Here is a 22,202-nt window from a genome sequence, read left to right on the forward strand (position 1 = left end):
TGTGAGGCAACTGGAAGATTTTATAGGAAAATTCTTAGAATACGACTCAAAGAGTTTGAGTAGAGGTGTGAGGAATTTCTTTCGAATCAAGGTTCAGTTGGATATTAGGAGGCCTTTGAAATGGAAGAAAAATATCATGTTTGCTTCCGAGAATTGTACTTATGTTAGTTTCAAGTACGAGAGATTAACAATATTTTGCTTCTATTGTGGTTGTCTAAGGCACAACGACTCCTTCTGTCACATTAGGATGTCAAAAGGGGAGGAAGAGTCTGTTGAGTTGGGTTGGGATTTGTCCCTTCGAGTGCAGTCTAGAAGAGCTGCTGTAATGCACAGTGTATGGCTGATAGAATAAGGCAATGGGGGGATTGAGAGTAATATTCAGTACTCAAGCTTGAGAAGTGACTCTAGGGAAGGAAACCGAAGGGGTTCAAGGGGGAGATTAGATCTCATGTTAGGTATTAATCTGAAAGGGGAAAATGGGAGTGAGGCGCAATGTATGGGGCAAATAGATATGGAACATGATGTGGAGGAGACATCAATTGGAGGTGGTAATGGTAAGAAGAGGCCTCGCAAGGAGAGTGGGAATCATATTATTTATGGAGTGGAGGATTTAGTAGTAGTTAGGGAGGATAGACTGGTGGGGAGAGCTTATTGTATATCGGTGACTGCCAGGAGGCAAGCCGACCGATCGCAATGAAAATTTTATATTGGAATGTTCGTGGTTTGGGGAATCCATAGGCAATTAAGAGGCTTCGGCATTTGTTGAAGATGTATAATTCTCAGACAGTCTTCTTTATAGAGACTAAATTGAATAATAGAAAAATGGAAAACGTTCATAAGAGATGTGGTTTTTTGAGTGGTTTTGAAGTTTCAACCAAAGGGTCGAGTGGAGGTTTAAAGTTTGGCTTGGAAAGGAAACAATACAGACGTTCTTAGGAGTTATTTAGTTCATCACATTGATGTTGAAGTTTAGGTGCTTGATAAAAACAAACAGTGGAGATTTATCGGCTTTTATAAGGCTTATTATGCTCAAGGAAGGGATGCCATGTGGAGTTTACTAAAAACTTAGGCCGCTCGCAAAATCTTTCGTGGATGGTGTATGGGGATTTTAATGAGATTATGTATTCTTTTGAGAAGGTGGGTGGGTACCAAGGGATAAAAGGAAGATGTAAATGCTTCAAAGAGTATTGGGGAAGTGTCGCCTAGTAGATGTGGAATACTCTGGAATTTGGTTCACTTGGGCGAAAGGGAATCTTTCATAAACAAATATTAGAAAAAGGCTAGACAGGGGAGTGGTGAATGAAGGAATGATGAATATGTTTCCAAACTTAACAATTCTCCATCTTTCACATTCGTATTCAGATTATTGTCCCATTCTTATCTAGTCGGAGCAAGAGGGAAATAATCGAAGACTGGAAAGATTTTAGTTTGAGGCATGGTGGGTAATAGAGGAGTCCTTTAAAGGAGAGGTTAAGAGGTTGTAAGATGAGGGTGGAGGCGACATCTTTGTCAAGTTAGAGCGCATAAGGGATGGTTTGTTTGATTGAGAAAATTTGATTAGAAGGGAAATGGATGGAATTAAAAGACTATTGACTAATAAATTGGGACAGTTGTTGGGGAAGGAAAGAGAGGATAACACTCTTAAGAAGTTGATTGATATGAAAATCCAATTAAATTTGGAGATTGACAAAGATAAAATGTTCTGACAACAGCAAGCTAGAGTGAATGGGTTGTGATTAAGGGATAAGCATACAACCTTTTTCCATAATTATGCTTCACAACGCAGAAGGATGAATAGAATTGGAGGGGTTACAGTACGAGGATGGGAGAATGAAAGTGGAGGAGTCAGAAATGGAAAAGATCACTCGAAATTATTTCCAAAATCTATTCTCGATGAGCGGGACAAAAGTTACAAATGATATATTGGTAGGGATGTTGAATTACATCTTTAATGAAGCTAAATTAATGTTAACAGAGAGGTATACAGTGGATGATATTGTTACGGCTTCGAAGGGAATAGGTCCAACAAAGGCGTCAAGAGATTATGATTTTTCGACTTTATTTTTTCAAAAATGATGGCACATTATGGAGAGAGAGATTACCAATCTTTGTTTGGAGGTGTTGAATGGAGGTAAGGCGATGAATACTTTAAACATTACCAATATTGTTCTAATTCCTAAAATTCCCCATCCAAGGTATCTTAAAAATTTTAGGCCTATTAGTTTATGCATAGTCATTTATAAATTGATAGCTAAAGTGATTGCTAACCATTTTAAATGAGTTTTAGAAGATTGCATTGATAGTGCCTAAAGTGATTTAGTGTCAAAAAGGTTAATTTCTGATAATGGACTATTGGTGATAGCACTAAAAAGAACATAAGTTTTCCCCTTACTTATTGGTTAAATTGTTCCTATTTAGTTACCTTTAGAGTACATTTTAGCATGTTCAATTTAGTAAATTGCATTTTATAACTCAGTGAATCCTAGCTTATTTTATCCTTAATTATGCTATCTTATTGCATTAATGTCGCTGCATGAGTTAATTCCAGATTACGTCCGGAATTTTTGCCGCAATCGATAGATGCCCGCAATGTCACTGCATGAGTTAATTCTAAATTGCGTATTTGATAAGAGCCAACTATGAGTGAGCTGTCCAGTCTGGTGTATCTACCTTGTATGAACAAGGACAGAAGAATCTTGAGAGAAGGACATCTATACTATTGAGAAAAACATAAAAGGAGAATGTGAGGAGAATGAAGAGAGGATTTTTTGCTGAACCGCCATTCTCTTACCCTAGTTTGAAGCTTACAGCCATGGTAGCTTAAGCTTCCTTTGGGTGACCTAACATGAAGGCTAATGCAGATCCACTTCTAACAAGGAGATATAAGTGCAGAACATGGGGGGAATAGAGAGATTCAATCGAGTAGCCTAGGAATAGTATTCTCAATTAGATTATTTCTCATTTCTTTGAAAACGCTGGTGATTACTCTATGTTTTCTACCGTATAGAACTGCAATGAATGCTTTTTTGAATGTTATCTTATTAAATCTTATTTTTATTATTTAATTTTGGGGGTTTTGTAACACCCCTTACTTGTGTCTTACGCCGGGACAATGTACGAGGCATTATCGGACTTAAACACATACAATCATGCAAAATGGACCATAAAATTTCATTCATATTCTAAAACATTCAATCACATGCACATAGTCCCTTATTTGGGTTTACAAAGCCCAAAACATACTTTAAAAAGGGTTCGAGACTAAACTGAGAACTTTGGAAAGCTCTGGGAAAAACTTAGAAGTTTTTTCCCATGCAATAGGGCCACACGCCCATGTGGACACAGGGGCACGCCCGTGTCCTCAAGCTATGTAACTCTCTGTTTATGACGTTAGCAAATAAATTGAACCACACGGCCAGGCCACATGGCCGTGTCCCTAGGCCGTGTCCCTCACACGGTTGAGACACACGGTCGTGTCTTATCCCGTGTAGTTAAGTCTTAGGCTATTTTCCAAGCCTTTTTGTCACTCTTACATGCACACACATATACATGGATCCAGTGGCATTCAACATCCTCAATTATGATACAAACATATCATTTACTTATCAACATGCATGTGTTACACATTCTCACATTAAACCAAGACTAGTCATACCATAGTTATCTTAGTGCCAATTTATTTCAACTTATCATCAAACTTCATATGTTCAAAACATTATTATTTTATCTCCATATTACACATTTAATTCATGGTCATAAAACATGCATTCAACACACATGACATATTGCCAACCATGCATGACAAACAATCATAATCATATCTTCACATCATAAGTAATAAATCATAACATGACTAGGTAGACTTACAAGCCATAATCAATATGAGCCACATCTCATGGCCATATACAACAGCTCAAAATAGGGCAATACATTTGGCCAAATCATAATAACAAATGTCATAAAACTAGGTCCCTATACATGCCACTGACTTGATAATTCTAACATATGTAACAATATTCCAAAGGTATTGGCTTGATAGTGTGATGCTGCCTTCGACGATCTCAAACCCCGAGTCGACCTGACAACACTAAAAGAAATGGAAATGAGGGAGTAAGCTTTACGCCTAGTAAGCTCGCATGAAAAATAATAAGCAATGTATTAATATGCTATTTTTCAACTCCTCTCTATTTATTCAAAGTCCAGTTAAGCTATTTTCTCAAGTCATAGTCACTAAATTATTTATATCCGGAGCTACAAGACTCCAAATTGAGAATCGCTAATTTTCCCAGAAACGACACTCACATATCTTCTGACCATAAAATTTTCAAAATTTTTGGTCCAGCTAATAAGTACAGTTTATTATTAAAAGTCTCCTCTGTTTTGCTGTTTGACATCTTCGACTTTTCTTCACTAAAATTTATTTATCTTATAGTACGGGACTCTGATGATACTCTCGTCTATTTCCCTTGAAAATACACTCATTAAATATTTTAAGCATGTAATTTATAACCCATGATTATTTTCATACAATTCTTAATGATTTTTCAAAGTTAAGACAGGGGAGTCCGAGATCACTCTGACCCTGTTTCACAAACATTCAAAGATAAGCTTTAATTCCATATTTTATTCGGTCATTAATTCGACTTCCACAATTTTTGGTGGATTTTTAAAGTAGGACTACTGCTATTGTCTAAACTGTTTTAGTACAATATAATGATACCATCACAAGATTTTCATAAAATTACTCTCATAAGTATCACTCATTCATTTTAATTCTTATCACAAGTCCATGGGTTTCGAGTACTTACCTGTTCTATCATTTAGCACAACACTCGTCCAAACATGACAATTCATATGCATCATAACAGTATTATATAACATAATTCAATTTATCATGGCAGGAACCTTTTTATTTCATTTCACATATTAATCTCTTTGAATTTCTCGGGATCTCGATGGATATTCATTCACCGTCAATTCATACAAGTGATCATTTCAAGTATGCACTCTCGCGAACCTCGCTCTTACGGCGGGATTACCAGTCCAGGCTAAATTCCCCGTAATATAAACTTATAAAGTAAATGTCGGGATTACCAATCTAGGCTAAATCCCCTGTAACGAAAATTACTCTCGTGAGCTCGAATTTGAATTACCAGTCCAGGCTAAATTCAGACCCTAATCAGATTACCCATCCGGGCTAAACTCATATTGCACACATATTCTTCGGGAGGCTAGATCACTTTACAAGTTCATGTTCGTCAATTCGTATTTTCCCTTTCTAAAAAGCACACTCCCGCGAACCTCCTTTCTTACAGTAGGATCACCAGTCCAGGTTAAATCCCTCCAACGACATATACTCAAATGAGATCAGATCTGAATTACCAGTCCAGGCTAACTTCAGAACCTAATTTGGATTACCCATCCGGGCTAAATCTGTTCACACATATTCTTCGGGAGGGCTATATAGGGATTGGATCACTCGTCCCGGCTAGATCCTTTTTGCCATCAATTCCTTTTCAAGAATCCATCGAATATCCTATTTCATTCAACCGAGATTTTTCTTCCTCTTATTATCAATCATGTCAATGTTTCATAAATTTTCATACATTGAGCATTCAAATCATATTCTTATCAAGAGCATACATTTATCATATAATCATAATTTAAGCAATCAACATACCTCATACATTGTATTTACTTGCAAATGGACTTACCTTCCTTTTCACTCTTTCACAAGTTATCCAACTTAATAAAACATCTTGTTATATCAAATTCTCAATATATTTAGCGATTATATGGCAAGCCATCAATGATTGAAGCATCCAACATTTCATGTGCTACTAGCCATATATCATTGTTTTTACAAATTTTATATACCATTCTTTCATCACTTTTCAATATATTAAATCATGTCATTCGTGCAATAATAATATATAATTTTTAATTCAAATATAGCGTTGTAAATTTTATTGACACACAAACTTACCTTGGCACCAAAATAGCAAAAAGAAACCTAACCGTCGATTTTCCATTTTTCACCCAATCTAGGTCCAATCCTCGTTTTCCCTTATCTATAATATCACATTTAGTCTAATTATTAGTCACATTATTTAATGTGATCCAAATATCATATTTTTCTAAAATTATATTTTTGCCCCTAAATTGTGTCAAAATTACACTTTTGCCCTTAGGCTCGTAAAGTGATTTTTATTCAAATTTCTCACTCTGTAGGCCTAGCCAAACCATTTTCATAACTATAGAAAATTACAATTCTCATCCAAACACCCTTTTATACCATTTTTACAACTTTTGCAAAATGGTCCTTTCGGACATTTTCATCGAAAATCGCTTAGTAAAAGTCGCTTATTTAACACCCAACACTCATTTTCTACCATTAGACATCAAAATGCATGCATGTCACACATGGGTATTTTTTAAGCATGAAACCTAGCTCAAATTAATGGTAGAAATAGATAGATCTTGTTACGGAGATTAAAAAAACGTAAAAATCATTAAAAAGGGGATAAAACGGACTTACAATTGAGCTTGGAAGCTTGAAAAACCCTAGCCATGGTTTTTCCATGAAAGTTTCAGCTAAGAGGTTGAAGATGGACAAAAATTGGCTTTTAATTTTGTTTTTAATTCATTTTAATAACTAAATGACCAAAATGCCCTTAATGAAAAACTTTAGAAACATGCCTAACCATATCCATTTTTGTCCACCAACTCAGCCAATGGTCTAATTACCATATAATGACCTTCAATTTAAAATTTCATAACAATTGGACACCTCTAGCATGTAGAACTCAACTTTTGCACTTTTTACGATTTAGTCCTTTTTACTAAATTGAGTGCCCAAACGTCAAAAATTTTCAAACGAAATTTTCACGAAATCATTCCGTAAAATTTTAGACCATAAAAATATAATAAAAAATAAAATTTTCCTCATTCGAATTTGTGGTCCCGAAATCACTATTCAGACTAGGCCCAAAATCGGGATGTTACATTTCTCCCCCCTTTAGGGATTTTCGTCCCCGAAAATCTTACCAGAAAAGCGATTTTGGTTTTTCACTTATTTTCCTCAATCCTATAATCGATGTCAAAGAAATTTCACTCAAGTTGAGCTTTTACTACCTATCTTTTAAATTCCACATACAAGAATCATGAGTGGTTTTCGGTTTACAACACTTTCACTGAAACTTAATCTCTATCAGAAACTTCATGTATTCAAAAGTCTGATCCATACCATCATGTTACATATACATTCATACTTGAATCTTTTTCGAATTCGGATAGTGAAACTAGCCAGTTCATCCCGGCCTTATACTTTCTATAATTTCACACGGTTCGATTATTTGTCAATTCAACTCTCGGTTACCTTTCATTTCAAAGCCTCCTTTGGCTTTCCCAAGAAATCATGATATGAAACCCGGATCTCAATCCGATTAGTGGAGACTAGCATTCCAAGAAATTCATCAATCATAAAGACACGAAATTCCTCGAACTTGATGAGCGAAAACTCAGTACCTACCAGCATGATTTACATATCTCGTCAAATATTTAACAATAGGCTACATGACATTTTTCTCTTTCAAAGACAGGGATGATCTGATAAGGCCTTGAGGATAACCCTTTTCTCATTTTCCATCCTAATGTTAATATTGGCAAGGATAACTCTGATAGAACCTAATGCTCGGCTTTAACCCCATTAACATTTCAAATATTCTTACACAAAGATCATACAATAACCATCTCATCATCTTTTAATACCCAAGTCATTTGCACTATATCAAACTCAGGTCTTTCTATGACATCAGATACTTTAAGCTATCACTTGCCTTGTTGTCTTAAAACACATCACTATTCAAACAACAATACATCATTAAAAATCAGGAAGTCTTTGCTCAACACAAACTAGACTAGTTCAAAGGCTTCGGTTAACAATGTTGTCATCTGTCCAAACTTTGCCAATTATGAATTAAGCCATTAATTTCACAAGACAAAAAATTTACCACTTAAGCCTTTGCCAATGTTAAATCCTTATACGGAAATTTAGAGACATTCAAATACTAAGATCACCAAATTACCATGATCAAATCAAAAGCATAATCATACTTGATATATATATCACAAGCTAAAGGTCATACTTTAACCATAAGCCATGCTCGACAACTTACGAGATAAAGATGACCAAGAATTCAAGACAAGGAAATCCATAATGGAGAAATCCAGAATATAGAAATCCAACATAAAAAAATCCAAAACAAGAAAACCCAATCACGATACCGTATCAAAAGACCGAGAACAAGGTTCATAAGAAAATATGAAAGACCTTAATGGTTCTTTAGAGAAAAGAAATCTAGAAGAAAATATCATTCTGACCGCCAAAGATAGATGTAACAAGAATAATATACCTTCCTATATACATATCGGACAAATCAACTATTAGAAGAAACTGAATCATAGCATCATATGCACCTTTTTTCATCATTTCCCAACATACGGAAGGTAACAAAATACCAGAAAGAAATAGGATCATGTAGATTATGTACCAATCAGACTGATAATGCCTTTGTCTATCATTAAAATCAGGGAACATTTCCATATTACGAAATTCATCAGAGAATATACAACCACTACAACAAATTTCCAGAAATAAATGGACTCATAGAGTGCCTTAAGAGAGACTGTCATCATCTGCTCACTATAATTATCATACCTAAACATCTCACATTCGAACATTATTCCTTTAACTATTTTCTGCATCAAAAATTCCATTTTATTCCTTCACTAAAGGGAATTAGCTCATGAGAGAATTTCAACTAATACATTTCTCGACTTCATACCAGGATAGATCGTTTTACTAAAATCCACCTTTTCACTAACTGCGTTGTTGCGAAAATTAAACAATCTTTCAGTCAATCCGATATCTTTCTAGCTCTATCTGTACTTATCAATCCATTCTTAATCACTAATCCAGCTTATAACCATTCTATCACTGAACTCTTTGGTTTCTCACCTGGAAACTTATTCAACACAAATCTCAAGAAATTCCATTATAAAACACCACTTTGGTAAGAGGGAGGAGGGTCGTAGGGCCTCTGACTCGACCCTCATATACATATACATGCAACACAACTTTCATCATTATAGCAACATCATACAAGGGTCAAACAAATATGGATACTTACATCACAATTGCAACTTTTATTTCATGTATCATTATGTTACATATCATTACAATCATACAAATTAGTCCAAGCAATTTAACACATTTACTTAAACTATACGAGCTTATCAACTATAATCTTTCATATAAGCTTACGTGAATATTCATTCCATCTATATCTTTGGTAAGTTACTTAAACACAAGCATTTACTCGAGCAATTCAGCCATGTACATCATGGAGTTATCAATCAATCAAAGGTAAGCTCATTATGCCATATAATCCTTTATCTCATTTCAATAATTCATTGCAATCTATAAAATTTTAATATCCAATCAGGACTATGACATTTTATCTATAACAGGGTATTATGAATCTTATTTTTACCTTTCCAAGTTTCAACTTCTCATAACTGCGCTTTACTCAAATACCTCCTTATCACAATCAATATGGTCGGATGTAGCTCAGTTGGGGAGTTCCTTTGTTTACACAAAGTGGCTACATACGTGTCGAGAAACATCACACTATCTCAGATTGGTGGCATGTATAGTTAGACTCTCACACATATGCTAGGTTAGTCTGAGAACCGACTAAACTATAGCTCGGATACCACTAAATGTATCACCCCTTACCCGTGTCTTACTCCGGGACAGGGTACGATGCACTACCGGACTTACACAAAAATAATCATGCAAACCGAGCCATAAAATTTCATTCATATTCTAAAACATTCAATCACATGCACATTTTCCCTTATTTGGGTTTACAAAGCCCAAAACATGCTTTAGAAATGGTTCGGGACTAAACCGAGAACTTTGGAAAGCCCAAAACATGCTTTAGAAATGGTTCGGGACTAAACCGAAAACTTTGGAAAGTTCTGGGAAAAACTTATAAGTTTTTTCCCATGAAAAAGGATCACACACCCATGTGGACACAGGGGCACGCCCATGTCTTCAGGTCGTGTAACTCTCTGTTTATAACGTTAGCAAATAAATTGAACCACAAGGCCAGGCCACATGCCCGTGTCCCCAGGCCGTGTCCCTCACACGGTTGAGACACGCGGTCGTGTCTTATCCCGTGTAGTTAACTTTTAGGCTATTTTCCAAGCCTTTTTTTCACTCTTACATGCACACAATTTACATGGATCCAATGACATTCAACATCCTCAATTATGATACAAACATATCATTTACTTATCAACATGCATGTGTTACACATTCTCACATTAAACCAAGACTAATCATACCATAGTTATCTTTGTGCCAATTTATTTCAACTTATCATCAAACTTCCATGTTCAAAACATTATTATTTTATCTCTATATTACACATTTAATTCATGGTCATAAAACATGTATTCAACACACATGACATATTGCCAACCATGCATGACAAACAATCATAATCATATCTTCATATCATAAGCAATAAATCATAACATGACTAGCTAGACTTACAAGTCATAATCAATATGAGCCGCATCTCATGGCCATATACAATAGCTCAAAATAGGCCAATAAATTTGGCCAAATCATAATAACAAATGTCATAAAACTAGGTCCCTATACATGCCACTGACTTGATAATTCTAACATGTGTAACAATATTCCAAAAGTATTGGCTTGATAGTGTGATGCTGCCTCCGATGATCTCTAACCCCGAGCTGACCTGACAACACTAAAAGAAATGGAAAAGAAGGAGTAAGTTTTATGCTTAGGAAGCTCGCATGAAAAATAATAAGCAATGTATTAATATGCTATTTTTCAATTCCTCTCTATTTATTCAAAGTCTAATTAAGCTATTTTCTCGAGTCATGATCACTAAATTATTTATATCTGGAGCTACAGGACTCCAAATTGAAAATTACTAATTTTCCCAGAAACTAGACTCACATATCTTCTAACCATAAAATTTTTAGAATTTTTAGTCTAGCTAATAAGTACAGTTTATTATTCAAATTCTCCCCTATTTTGCTATTTGACATCTTCAACTTTTCTTTACTAAAATTTATTTATCTCATAGTACGGGACTCGGATGATGGTCTCGTCTATTTCTTTTGAAAATGGACTCATTAAGGATTTTAAGAATGTAATTTATAACCCATGATTATTTTCATACAATTTTTTAATGATTTTCCAAAGTTAAGACAGGGGAGTCTGAGATCACTCTGACCCCGTTTCACAAACATTTAAATATCTCATAATAAGATACTTCTTTACTTGCACCATTTCCTTTATAAGAAACTAAACTCGATAAGCTTTAATTTCATATTTTATTTAGCTTTTAATTCAACTTCCACAATTTTTGGTGGATTTCCAAAATAGGACTACTGTTGCTATCCAAACTGTTTTAGTACAATATAATGGTACCATCACAAGATTTTCATGATATTACTCTCATAAGTATCACTTATTCATTTTCATTCTTATCACAAGTCCATGGGTTTCAAGTACTTACCTGTGCTATCATTTAGCACAACACTCGTCCAAACATGAAAATTCATATACATCATAACTGTATCATATAACATAAATGAGTTTATCATGGCAGGAACCTTTTTATTTCATTTCTCATATTAATCTCATTGAATTTCTCGGAATCTCGATGGATATCCATTCACCGTCAATTCATACAAGTGATGATTTCAAGTACGCACTCCCGCGAACCTCGCTCTTACGGTGGGATTACCAGTCTAGGCTAAATCCCCCGTAATATAAACTCATAGAGTAAATGTCGGGATTACCAATCCAGGCTGAATCCTCTATAACAACAATTACTCTCATGAGCTCGGATCTCAATTACCAGTCCAGGCTAAATTCATACCCTAATCAGATTACCTGTCCGGGCTAAATCCATATTGCACACATATTCTTCGAGAGGCTAGATCACTTTACAAGTTCATGTCCGTCAATTCATATTTTCCCTTTCTAAAAAGCACACTCTTGCGAACCTCCTTTCTTACAACAGGATCACCAGTTCAGGCTAAATCCCCTATAATATAAACTCATAGAGTATTGTCGGGATTACCAGTCCAGGCTAAATCCCTTACAACGACATATACTCAAATGAAATCGAATCTGAATTACCAGTCCAAGCTAAATTCAGAACCTAATTCGGAATACCCGTCCAAGCTAAATCCATTCACACATTCTTTGGGAGGGCTATATATGGATTGGATCACCCGTCCCAACTAGATCCTTTTTACCATCAATTCCTTTTCAAGAATCCATCGAATATCCTATTTCATTCAACCAAGATTTTTCTTCCTCTTATTATCAATCATGTCAATGTTTCATAAATTTTCATACATTGAGCATTCAATTTATATTCTTACCAAGAGCATACATTTATCATATAATCATCATTTAAACAATCAACATACCTCACACATTGTATTTACTTGCAAATGGACTTACCTTCCTTTTCACTCTTTCACAAGTTATCCAACTTTAATAAAACATTATGTTATATCAAATTCTCAATATATTCAGCTATTATATAGCAAGCCATCAATGATTGAACCATCTAACATTTCATGTGCTACTAGTCATATATTATTGTTCTTACAAATTTTATATACCATTCTTTCATCACTTTTCAATATATCAAATCATGTCATTCGTTCAATAATAATATAGAATTTTCAATTCAAATATAGCCTTTCAAATTTTATTGACACACGAAATTACCTTGGCACTAAAATAGCAAAAAAAAAAAACCTAACCGTTGATTTTCCATTTTTTCACCCAATCTAGGTCCAATCCTCGTTTTTCCTTATCTATAATATCATATTTAGTCTAATTATTAGTCACATTATTTAATGTGATCCAAATATCATATTGTTCCAAAATTAAATTTTTGCCCCTAAATTATGTCAAAATTACACTTTTACCCTTAGGCTCGTAAAGTGATTTTTATTCAAATTTCTCACTCTGTAGGCCTAGCCAAACCATTTTCATAACTATAGAAAATTACAATTCTCATCAAAACACCCTTTTATACCATTTTTACAACTTTTGCAAAATGGTCATTTCGGACATTTTCATCGAAAATCGCTTAGTAAAAGTCGCTTATTTAACACCCAACACTCGTTTTCTACCATTAGACATCAAAATGCATGCATGTCACACATGGGTCATTTTTTAAACATGAAACCTAGCTCAAATTAATGGTAGAAATAGATGGATCTTGTTATGGAGATTTAAAAAACGTAAAAATCATTAAAAAGGGAATAAAATGGACTTACAATTGAGCTTGGAAGCTTGAAAAACCCTAGCCATGGTTTTTCCATGAAAGTTTCAGCTAAGAGGTTGAAGATGGACAAAAATTGACTTTTAATTTTGTTTTTAATTAATTTTAATAACTAAATAACCAAAATGCCCTTAATGAAAACCTTTGGAAACATGCCTAACCATGTCCATTTTGTTCCACCAACTTAAACAATGTCTAATTACCATATAAAGACCTCCAATTTAAAATTTCATAATAATTGGACACCTCTAGCATGTAGAACTCAACTTTTGCACTTTTTACGATTTAGTCTTTTTTACTAAATTGAGTGTCCAAACGTCAAGAATTTTCAAAATAAATTTTTACGAAATCATTCCATGAAATTGTAGACCATAAAAATATAATAAAAATAAAATTTTCCTCATCAGATTTGTGGTCCCGAAACCATTGTTCCGATTAGGCCTAAAATCGGGATGTTACATGTTTGAATGTTTTAAACATGGAAATGTTATTGCAGTCACTAACACTGGAAGGTACAGTGAGAGTTTGAGCTAATAAGCATTTCAACAAAAGTTAAATAAGGATCAAAGGAATTTAGTCCACTTGTTCTTAATAGTGTCATATTGCCATCATCGAAAAGTAAGGTTCATGTGCATGGTTAAGTCCCAGATTAAATAAAAGAGTGGCATTTGGTAAGATATACATTAAATTTTATTGCTTCGACAATCACCTATCTTTTATACTTGTGAGTACTTAGTATACTATTGAAGATTCATATTGGGGATCCCAGTTTATCCATAGCATACTTTATCTTATTATTTTCGAGTTATTGCTTCGACAACTATACTCACAATTTATCTCATTTCTATCTAGTTATTACACTTACAATAATAGACAAAAAACAACCATCCCTGTGGGATCGATATCAGACAGACTCACATCTATTTATTATACTTACGTTGACAGTGTACGCTAGCACATTTCTGTTGTGATGTTTACAGTCGATCAATTGACTTATGAGATCTTACACTCCTTTAGACAAAAAAGTGTGAGAAACAACGATTTTATAACATTAAATCTAGATATAAGCAAAGCAAATGATAGAGTTAAATGGAGTTTCCTTCGGGTCATGATGGAGGGAATGGGTTTTGCCATGTCATGGGTGGATTTAATTATGTGATGTATTACCTCTATTTCATATTCGGTAATTGTTAACGGCAACGTTGGGAAAATTTTCAAGCCGATAGAGGGCTTCGTCAAGAACACCCTTTGAGTCTGTTCCTTTTTTTTTTTCTAATCTGTAGCGAAGGTTTTTCGATTCTGATGAAGTTGGTTTTGAATGAAGGCTTGCTTAAAGGGGACAAGGTTAGTAGAAGTAGACCACAAATAACACATTTTTTATTTGCTGATAATTGCATGTTGTTTAGTGAGGCAAATAAAAGGGGGCTCACACATTGAAAAGTTAATTATGATAAGTTAATTATTTTCTTCAGTTTGAATACTATCGAAAGTGTGAGGCTCTCAATTTCAAGAATTTTGGGTGTTAGGTGTTCGAATGATCTAAAGCGTTACTTGGGACTTTCAAATATGGTGGGAAGATGAAAGAAGTGGGCATTTTAGATTTTAAAGGATATGGTCAAACAAAAAATCGGCAGTTGGAGTACAAGAATTTTTTCTCAAAGGAGAAAAGAAATTTTCATTAAAGTTGTCCTACAAGTCATTCCAACATAATCTATGATGTGTTTCTTGCTGCCTAAGTCACTTTGTGGGGAGTTGAAGAGCATAATGGCTAGATTTTGGTGGCAAAAAAGACATGGTAGGAGGGGTATACATTAGTGTGAATGGAGTAGGCTTTGTAAGTTTAAAGAAATAGGAGGCTTGGGTTTTCAAAGCCTAGCAAAAATTAAATTAGCATTGTTAGCAAAACAGGGTTGGCGTCTTATTAATAATCCAAATTCCTTGTTAACTCAAGTGTTTAAAGCTAAATATTATCTGCAATGTAATTTTTTGGAAGCTAGGTTAGGAAATCTACCTTCTTATACCTGGAAGAGTATTTGAGTAACTAAGGGTCTCCTTAAAAAGGGGCTCTGTTGAAGGGTTGGGAAAGGAGACAAATTTTTTGTTGTAAAAGCTGTATGGATCCGGGGAGCTAAAAATTATAGAATCAATGGTAGTGTTAGTGACAATGGAATAACAAGGGTATCAGAATGAATTAATAGTTTGACTAAAACTTGGAAAGTTGGTGTTGTTAAGGATACCTTTTTTGAAGTTGATGCAAGTAGAATCCTGAGGATTCCTTTGGCCACGATGGAACATGAAGATATGGTAGTATGGAGGGGAGAGTCTTTTGGTGAGTTCTCAATCCGGAGTGGGTACAAACTATTTCTCAATAGTACTTTTGATCCTAATACTACTGATTTACATAACAATATGAAACATTTTAATAGAAAACTATGGAACCTCAAAACAAAAAATTACAGTATGTAAAGTTTCATGGAATTTTCTGCCTACTCTAATAAATCTACATTATAGAAGGTTCAAATTGAGTACAACATGTCCAAGATGTGGCGATGGAGTGGAGACTATAACGCATGTGTTTAGAGAATGTCTTATATCAGAAAAAAATTGGAATTTTTTAAATCTTGTATGGGTATTATCTATGCCTAATCTGGGAAACTGGGAATGGCTCACCTGGGTGTTTAGAAGAGGATCGAGTCACCAATGTTGTATCTTTTGCTACGCACTTTGGGTTATCTGGACCGAAAGGAATAAAAATATCCATGAGGGCGAAAACAGTTCTAGAAGGGGAATATCATAAATGATTACTAGATATATTCAGAAAATTGATGCATTGGGGGATAGAAATCTTACCAAACGGTGTATTGTTTCCGAATGGAGGCCTCCAGAAAACCAAACCATTTGAATAAACTTAGACGCGGCCTATAACCCTCTACAATTTAGATCGGCCTCGGGACTAATTGCCAAAGATGATAGTGGAAAGGTCCTGATCTCAAAATCGCCATTGAAGAAGAAGGTTGCTTCTCTGTTCGCTGCGGAGGCTTGTGTATGTTCTCAAGCGGTAAGGTTGGGGATTAGCAATGGAGTGGATTCAGTAGAAATCAAATGCGATGAGTTAACAGTAATAAAAAATGTCAGTCCAACGTTTTAGACAAATCAAAGATAGGAGCATACATCAAAGATATTCAATAGTACAAAAGATGATTTCAAAGCATTTGATTCAAATATATTTCATGATTGGCGAACCAGACAACCCATATAATCGCAACATAAAGTCTTAAGAGGAGTGAAGAGGTTTACCTGGAAGGATCTGTACCTTCTTACACCATAGAATCGTTGGGATTTGGAAGGCAATGGGAACGAGAGCATAATTGAGAGGCTTTGGGGACCTTTGAATCACTGGAGAGCGTGCTAGATGGGGGTTCTGGGTAGCATTAAGGAGCTCTTCATGAAACTAAAACTGACAACAAAAAAGAGGTTTTTGGAAAGTGGAGTGGGTGACAATTCATTTCTTTGACTGGATAGGGTTTTTAGGGTTTTTTTATAAAATTAATCTAAAAATTTTAATTAATTATATAAATGATTCATTTTTTTATTAAACACATAAATGACCTAAAATTTACAGTGAAAATTAGTGGAGTCAAAGAGTTTGGCACTACCAACATGTCATGTCAGCAACTGGGATAAAAAAATTAATTTTTAGTGGAGTATGTAGAATGACACCAATTATATAAATATTAGGAAATACTATAATTTCTGAAAAATGAGGGGACTTTAATAAAAATTTTCTATTTTCTGGTGGAACCAAATAAATTGACACCACCAATTTCTAATGTGATTTTTTAAGTTTTCTAAAATTTTAAATATATTAAAAATGTTAAGTATAATTAATTTTAAAAGTTTAATATATTTAAAATTTTAATATACTTAATATATATTTTAATAGGTAAAAAATTCTTAATATATTTAAAATTTTATAAAACTTAATAAAATTTAAATATATTAAAAATGTTAAGTATAACCAATTTTAATATTTTAATATTTTTAATATATTTTAAAAAATTAAATATATTAAAAATGTTTAAGTATAACCAATTTTAAAATTTTAATATATTCAATGTATTTTTAAAATATATTTTAAACTTTTAATATATTTAATATATTTTTAATAGGTAAAGAGAATTTTTTTAATATATTTAAAATTTAAAAAATTAAAAATGTAAATATATTAAAATTTTAAATATGTTAAAGAAAATGTTGAATATAATAAATTTTGAAATTTTAATATATTTAAATATATTATAATTTTAAAACATATTTAAAAATTTGAAGTAGAGGCAAATTTAATTTTTTTAAAATTTTTTTAATATATTTAAAATTTTAGAAAATTTAAAAAAAATTAGATTGGGAACTGGTGGCGCCAATTTATTTGGCTCCGCCAGAAAATACAATTTTTTTATTAAAGTCCCATCATTTTTTAGAAATTATAGTATTTCTCTAATATTTATACAGGTGGCACAATTCTACATAGTTCCACTAAAAAATTAATTTTTTTATCTCGGTTGCTGATGTGACATGTTAGTGGCGCCAAACTCTTTGGCTCCACCAACTTTCACTATAGATTTTAGGTCATTTATGTATTTAATCAAAAAAATAAGTCATTTGTATAATTAATTAAATTTTTAGGTTAATTTTATAAAAAAAAAGACGGTTTTTAGGTTTCCTTTAGTTTTATTGTTTCATTTTTCTACTATGTAGGCCTTTATCTACTAGGCCTTGTTTCTGTTTTGGATTTAATCGACATTTGTTGGACTTTCTCTTTTGTTCCAGGATTGTTTTAGTATTTCTATAAAATTCAGTCTGTTTATTCAAAAAAAATTATTTCAACTAAATTCAACCATTAACATCCCTACCAAAAACTAAAAACTAAGTTTAATTCTAATCTAATTCACCAAATTTTAGGTAGTATTTAGAAAATTATCTAGTAATTGAATTTGGGTGTAATTATTTGTAACTACACATGAATGGTATGTTATAGTAACCTTTGTAATTAGTGGATCTCATTAAATTTCAATTGCACTTTTCAATTCTTAGAGAGAGAATGAGAATAAGATTAATTACCTAGGTAATTATATCCAAATTCAATTATCCTATGACTTTCTAAATACTTATATATTTTTAACTTTAAGAAATTATTTTTTATACAAGTTTAAGTTATAAAATTATATTATAAGTATGAACATGTACAAATGTTTAGGATAGTTATGACAAAAAAATTCTAAAATTGTATTATAAATATTAAAAGTTTGTATTATAAAAATAATTTATGTTCATTTTATAAAATTATAATAAAAATATATTATTTAAATTCTAAAACATTTCTAAAATTATGACAGAAAAAAGTATATTGTAAAATATGTTATAAAAGTGTTATAAAAAGTGTTACAAAATATATATTTAAATGTTTATTTTTCTTATTATTTTTATTAGTAAGTGTATTATCGACTATTTTATTAGACTAATATAGTACATATGGTTATTTAATTTTATTTTTTAATCATTTAATGAAAAAATTATCGTATTGATAGTTTTTATAATAATTAATATTATTTTTAATATATATAATTGTATATTATAATTTGTACTACCAAACGTGAGGTAAAAAATTACGATGTAACTGTACTCTGTAAGAAATAGAATTCAGGTGAAACTGCAAGCAACATATCCAAATATAAACTTCTAAATAAGAATTATTAAATCTTACTTGCTAAAAAATATTAGGCATTCATAATCTTTTTATTTATTTATTTATTAAGCTGGGTTTTCAAATAAAACTAAAAGTTAAGTTGCCTTCTTTCTTTATCTTCCCCATAAGATGGGCCAAAACTTGCCATTGGCGGATTAATGCTGAGAGACTGAAATGGGTTTTCTTTTTATTGTTGGGCCAGACACTAAAATGCTAAACTCCGATAAAACGGCGTCGCTCTTGTTTCCTCTCTGTGTCTGTCTGTCTTTCCGGTTTTAAAGGATTACTTAGTCGCTCGTTGCTTTGCTGAATGCTAAGCTGAATCTCTCTCTTCCTTAGCACAAAACACATATAATTCAAGGGGGCAAAGATAACACACATGTCTTCCTCTACATGTTTCAGATGCTACCCTTGGTCTTACTCTCCTTCTTTCCCTTTCTTCCAAAAACCCACTTCACCTTTCTCCTCCATCTCCTTCTCATCTACTCAACCAAACCAAACCCAATTCCCTCTCTCCCACGACTTCACTCCAACTCAACTCCTCCACACCCTCCGCCGCCAAAACGACGAGTCCTCTGCTCTTCGCTTATTCGATTGGGCCTCTAAGCAACCCAATTTCATCCCCAACTTATCCATCTACGAGGAACTCCTCACCAAGCTTGGAAAACTCGGCTCCTTCGATTCCATAAAGCTTATTTTACAACAAGTGAAGCACTCCGGTTGTGAGCTTCGTACAGGTACTTTCTTAATTCTTATCGAAAGTTATGCCGAGTTCGGTTTGTACGATGAAATTCTCCATGTTGTTGAGCTGATGGAAGGTGAGTTCGGGTTAAAACCCAATACCCATTTTTATAATTTCTTGTTGAATGTTCTGGTTGATGGGAACAAGTTAAAGTTGGTAGAAATTGCTCATGATGGGATGGTTAGTAGAGGGATTAAGCCTGATGTTTCTACTTTCAACATATTGATTAAGGCTTTGTGTAATGCGCATCAAATTAGGCCGGCCATTTTGATGATGGAAGAAATGCCTAGTTATGGTTTAGCCCCTGATGAGAAAACGTTTACCACCATAATTCAGGGGTTTATTGATGAAGGTAATATGGATGGTGCTTTGAGGTTTAGGGGACAAATGGTGGAGGCTGGTTGTCCGATTACTAATGTGACCGTGAATGTTTTGGTACACGGGTTTTGTAAGGAAGGTAGGGTTGAGGAAGCCTTGGATTTTATACAAGAGATGTCGGAGAATGATGGGTTTTACCCCGATCAGTTCACCTTCAATATGTTGGTGAATGGTTTGTGTAAGGCAGGTTTTGTTAAACATGCTTTGGAAATCATGGATGTGATGCTTCGAGAAGGGTTTGATCCAGATGCATTCACATACAATTCTTTAATTTCGGGATTGTGTAAAATTGGTGAGATTGAGGAGGCAGTGGAGGTTTTAGACCAAATGGTTTCGAGGGATTGTTCGCCTAACACTGTTACTTATAATACTTTGATTAGCACCCTTTGTAAGGAGAACCAAATTGAAGAGGCCACTGAGCTTGCACGTCTACTTACAAGTAAGGGGATTTTACCTGATGTTTGCACATTTAATTCTTTGATACAAGGTCTGTGCCTGACGAGAAATCATACTCTCGCTTTGGAATTGTTTGAGGAGATGAAGAATAAAGGGTGCCAACCCGATGAGTTTACCTACAACATGTTGATTGATAGCTTTTGTTGTAGAGGGAAACTAGAGGAAGCTTTAAGCCTGCTTAAAGAAATGGAGTCAAGTGGCTGTGCTCGGAATGTTATTACTTATAATACTTTGATTGATGGATTTTGCAAAAACAAGAGGATCCAAGAAGCAGAGGAAATCTTTGATGAGATGGAGCTTCAAGGGGTTTCAAGAAATTCCGTGACCTATAACACCCTCATCGATGGTCTCTGCAAAAACAGGAGGGTAGAAGAGGCGGCTCAGCTTATGGACCAAATGCTAATGGAAGGATTGAAGCCTGACAAGTTCACATACAATTCTTTGCTTACATACTTTTGCAGGTCTGGTGATATTAAGAAGGCAGCGGATATTGTCCAAACCATGACTTCAAATGGGTGTGAACCAGATATTGTCACATATGGGACCCTGATTGGGGGCCTTTGTAAGGCAGGTAGAGTTGAGGTTGCAAGTAAACTCCTTAGAACTATTCAGATGAAAGGGATGGTTTTAACTCCACATGCTTATAACCCTGTTATTCAAGCACTATTTAGACGAAAGAGAGCTAATGAAGCTATGAGGCTTTATCGAGAGATGTTGGAGAAGGGTGACCCTCCAGATGCCATCACATATAAGGTAATATTTCGCGGCCTTTGTAGTGGTGGAGGACCAATTGGAGAAGCTGTTGATTTTGTAGTTGAGATGACCGAGAAAGGATTTTTACCCGAATTCTCATCATTTTATATGCTGGCTGAAGGACTTTGTGCTTTATCTATGGAGGATACCTTAATTAAGCTGGTTAATATGGTGATCGATAAAGCTAACTGTTCAGACAGTGAGGTTTCCATTATAAGAGGTTTTCTTAGAATCCGTAAATTTCAAGATGCATTGGCTACCCTCGGAAACATCCTGGACAGCAGAAAGCAGAAGAAACCTTACTGGTCAGGATGAAGCTAGATAGTGCTCCTAGTAAACATGTTGCGAAGAAGAAGCTTCATTGTTCATTATGTGTGTATTTTGAGGGTAAGTTCTTATCCTACCGTTAATGGAGCAGGAATTTGTTCCCAATTTTGATGGAAGATGCAATGCTTGTACTCAGAATTTATTAGATTTTGTGTACCATTTTTCAAATTTTCAGGCACTGATGCATTGTTGTAATGAACCAGCATCTGTATTTTATCTGCAGAAACAGCAACGTTCATCTTTTTCTCTTAACCTTCTCAGACTGCAGTCATGTTGCATTATTGCAGGAATTTGCTTTTAACATCGTACACGGTCTGAATTAGTCCAGGAATTTTATTGCAAAAACAAATAAAAAAGACTTCTTTTTTAAGTTGCACATGCAGCT

At 34.0% G+C, this 22,202-nt stretch overlaps 1 protein-coding gene and 1 long non-coding RNA gene across 2 annotated transcripts; one reads left to right on the plus strand and one right to left on the minus strand.

Annotated features, from left to right (window-relative positions):
- Positions 1 to 10,556: 10,556 nt before the first annotated feature.
- On the minus strand, positions 10,557 to 16,932 carry LOC108457996 (uncharacterized). Its single transcript, XR_001867219.2, has 3 exons — positions 16,269 to 16,932; positions 16,089 to 16,151; positions 10,557 to 10,844 (listed from the first exon to the last, which is right to left on the minus strand). It is a non-coding gene; the product is annotated as an uncharacterized LOC108457996 (long non-coding RNA).
- A 2,470-nt stretch (positions 16,933 to 19,402) lies between these two features.
- On the plus strand, positions 19,403 to 22,069 carry LOC108460728 (pentatricopeptide repeat-containing protein At3g53700, chloroplastic). Its single transcript, XM_017760339.2, has one exon. The coding sequence runs from the start codon at positions 19,541 to 19,543 to the stop codon at positions 21,803 to 21,805; it is 2,265 nt and encodes a 754-aa protein (XP_017615828.1). The 5' UTR covers positions 19,403 to 19,540; the 3' UTR covers positions 21,806 to 22,069.
- Positions 22,070 to 22,202: the final 133 nt, after the last annotated feature.

The sequence above is a fragment of the Gossypium arboreum genome, chromosome 4, assembly GCF_025698485.1.
Source record: "Gossypium arboreum isolate Shixiya-1 chromosome 4, ASM2569848v2, whole genome shotgun sequence".
Taxonomy (NCBI): domain Eukaryota; kingdom Viridiplantae; phylum Streptophyta; class Magnoliopsida; order Malvales; family Malvaceae; genus Gossypium; species Gossypium arboreum.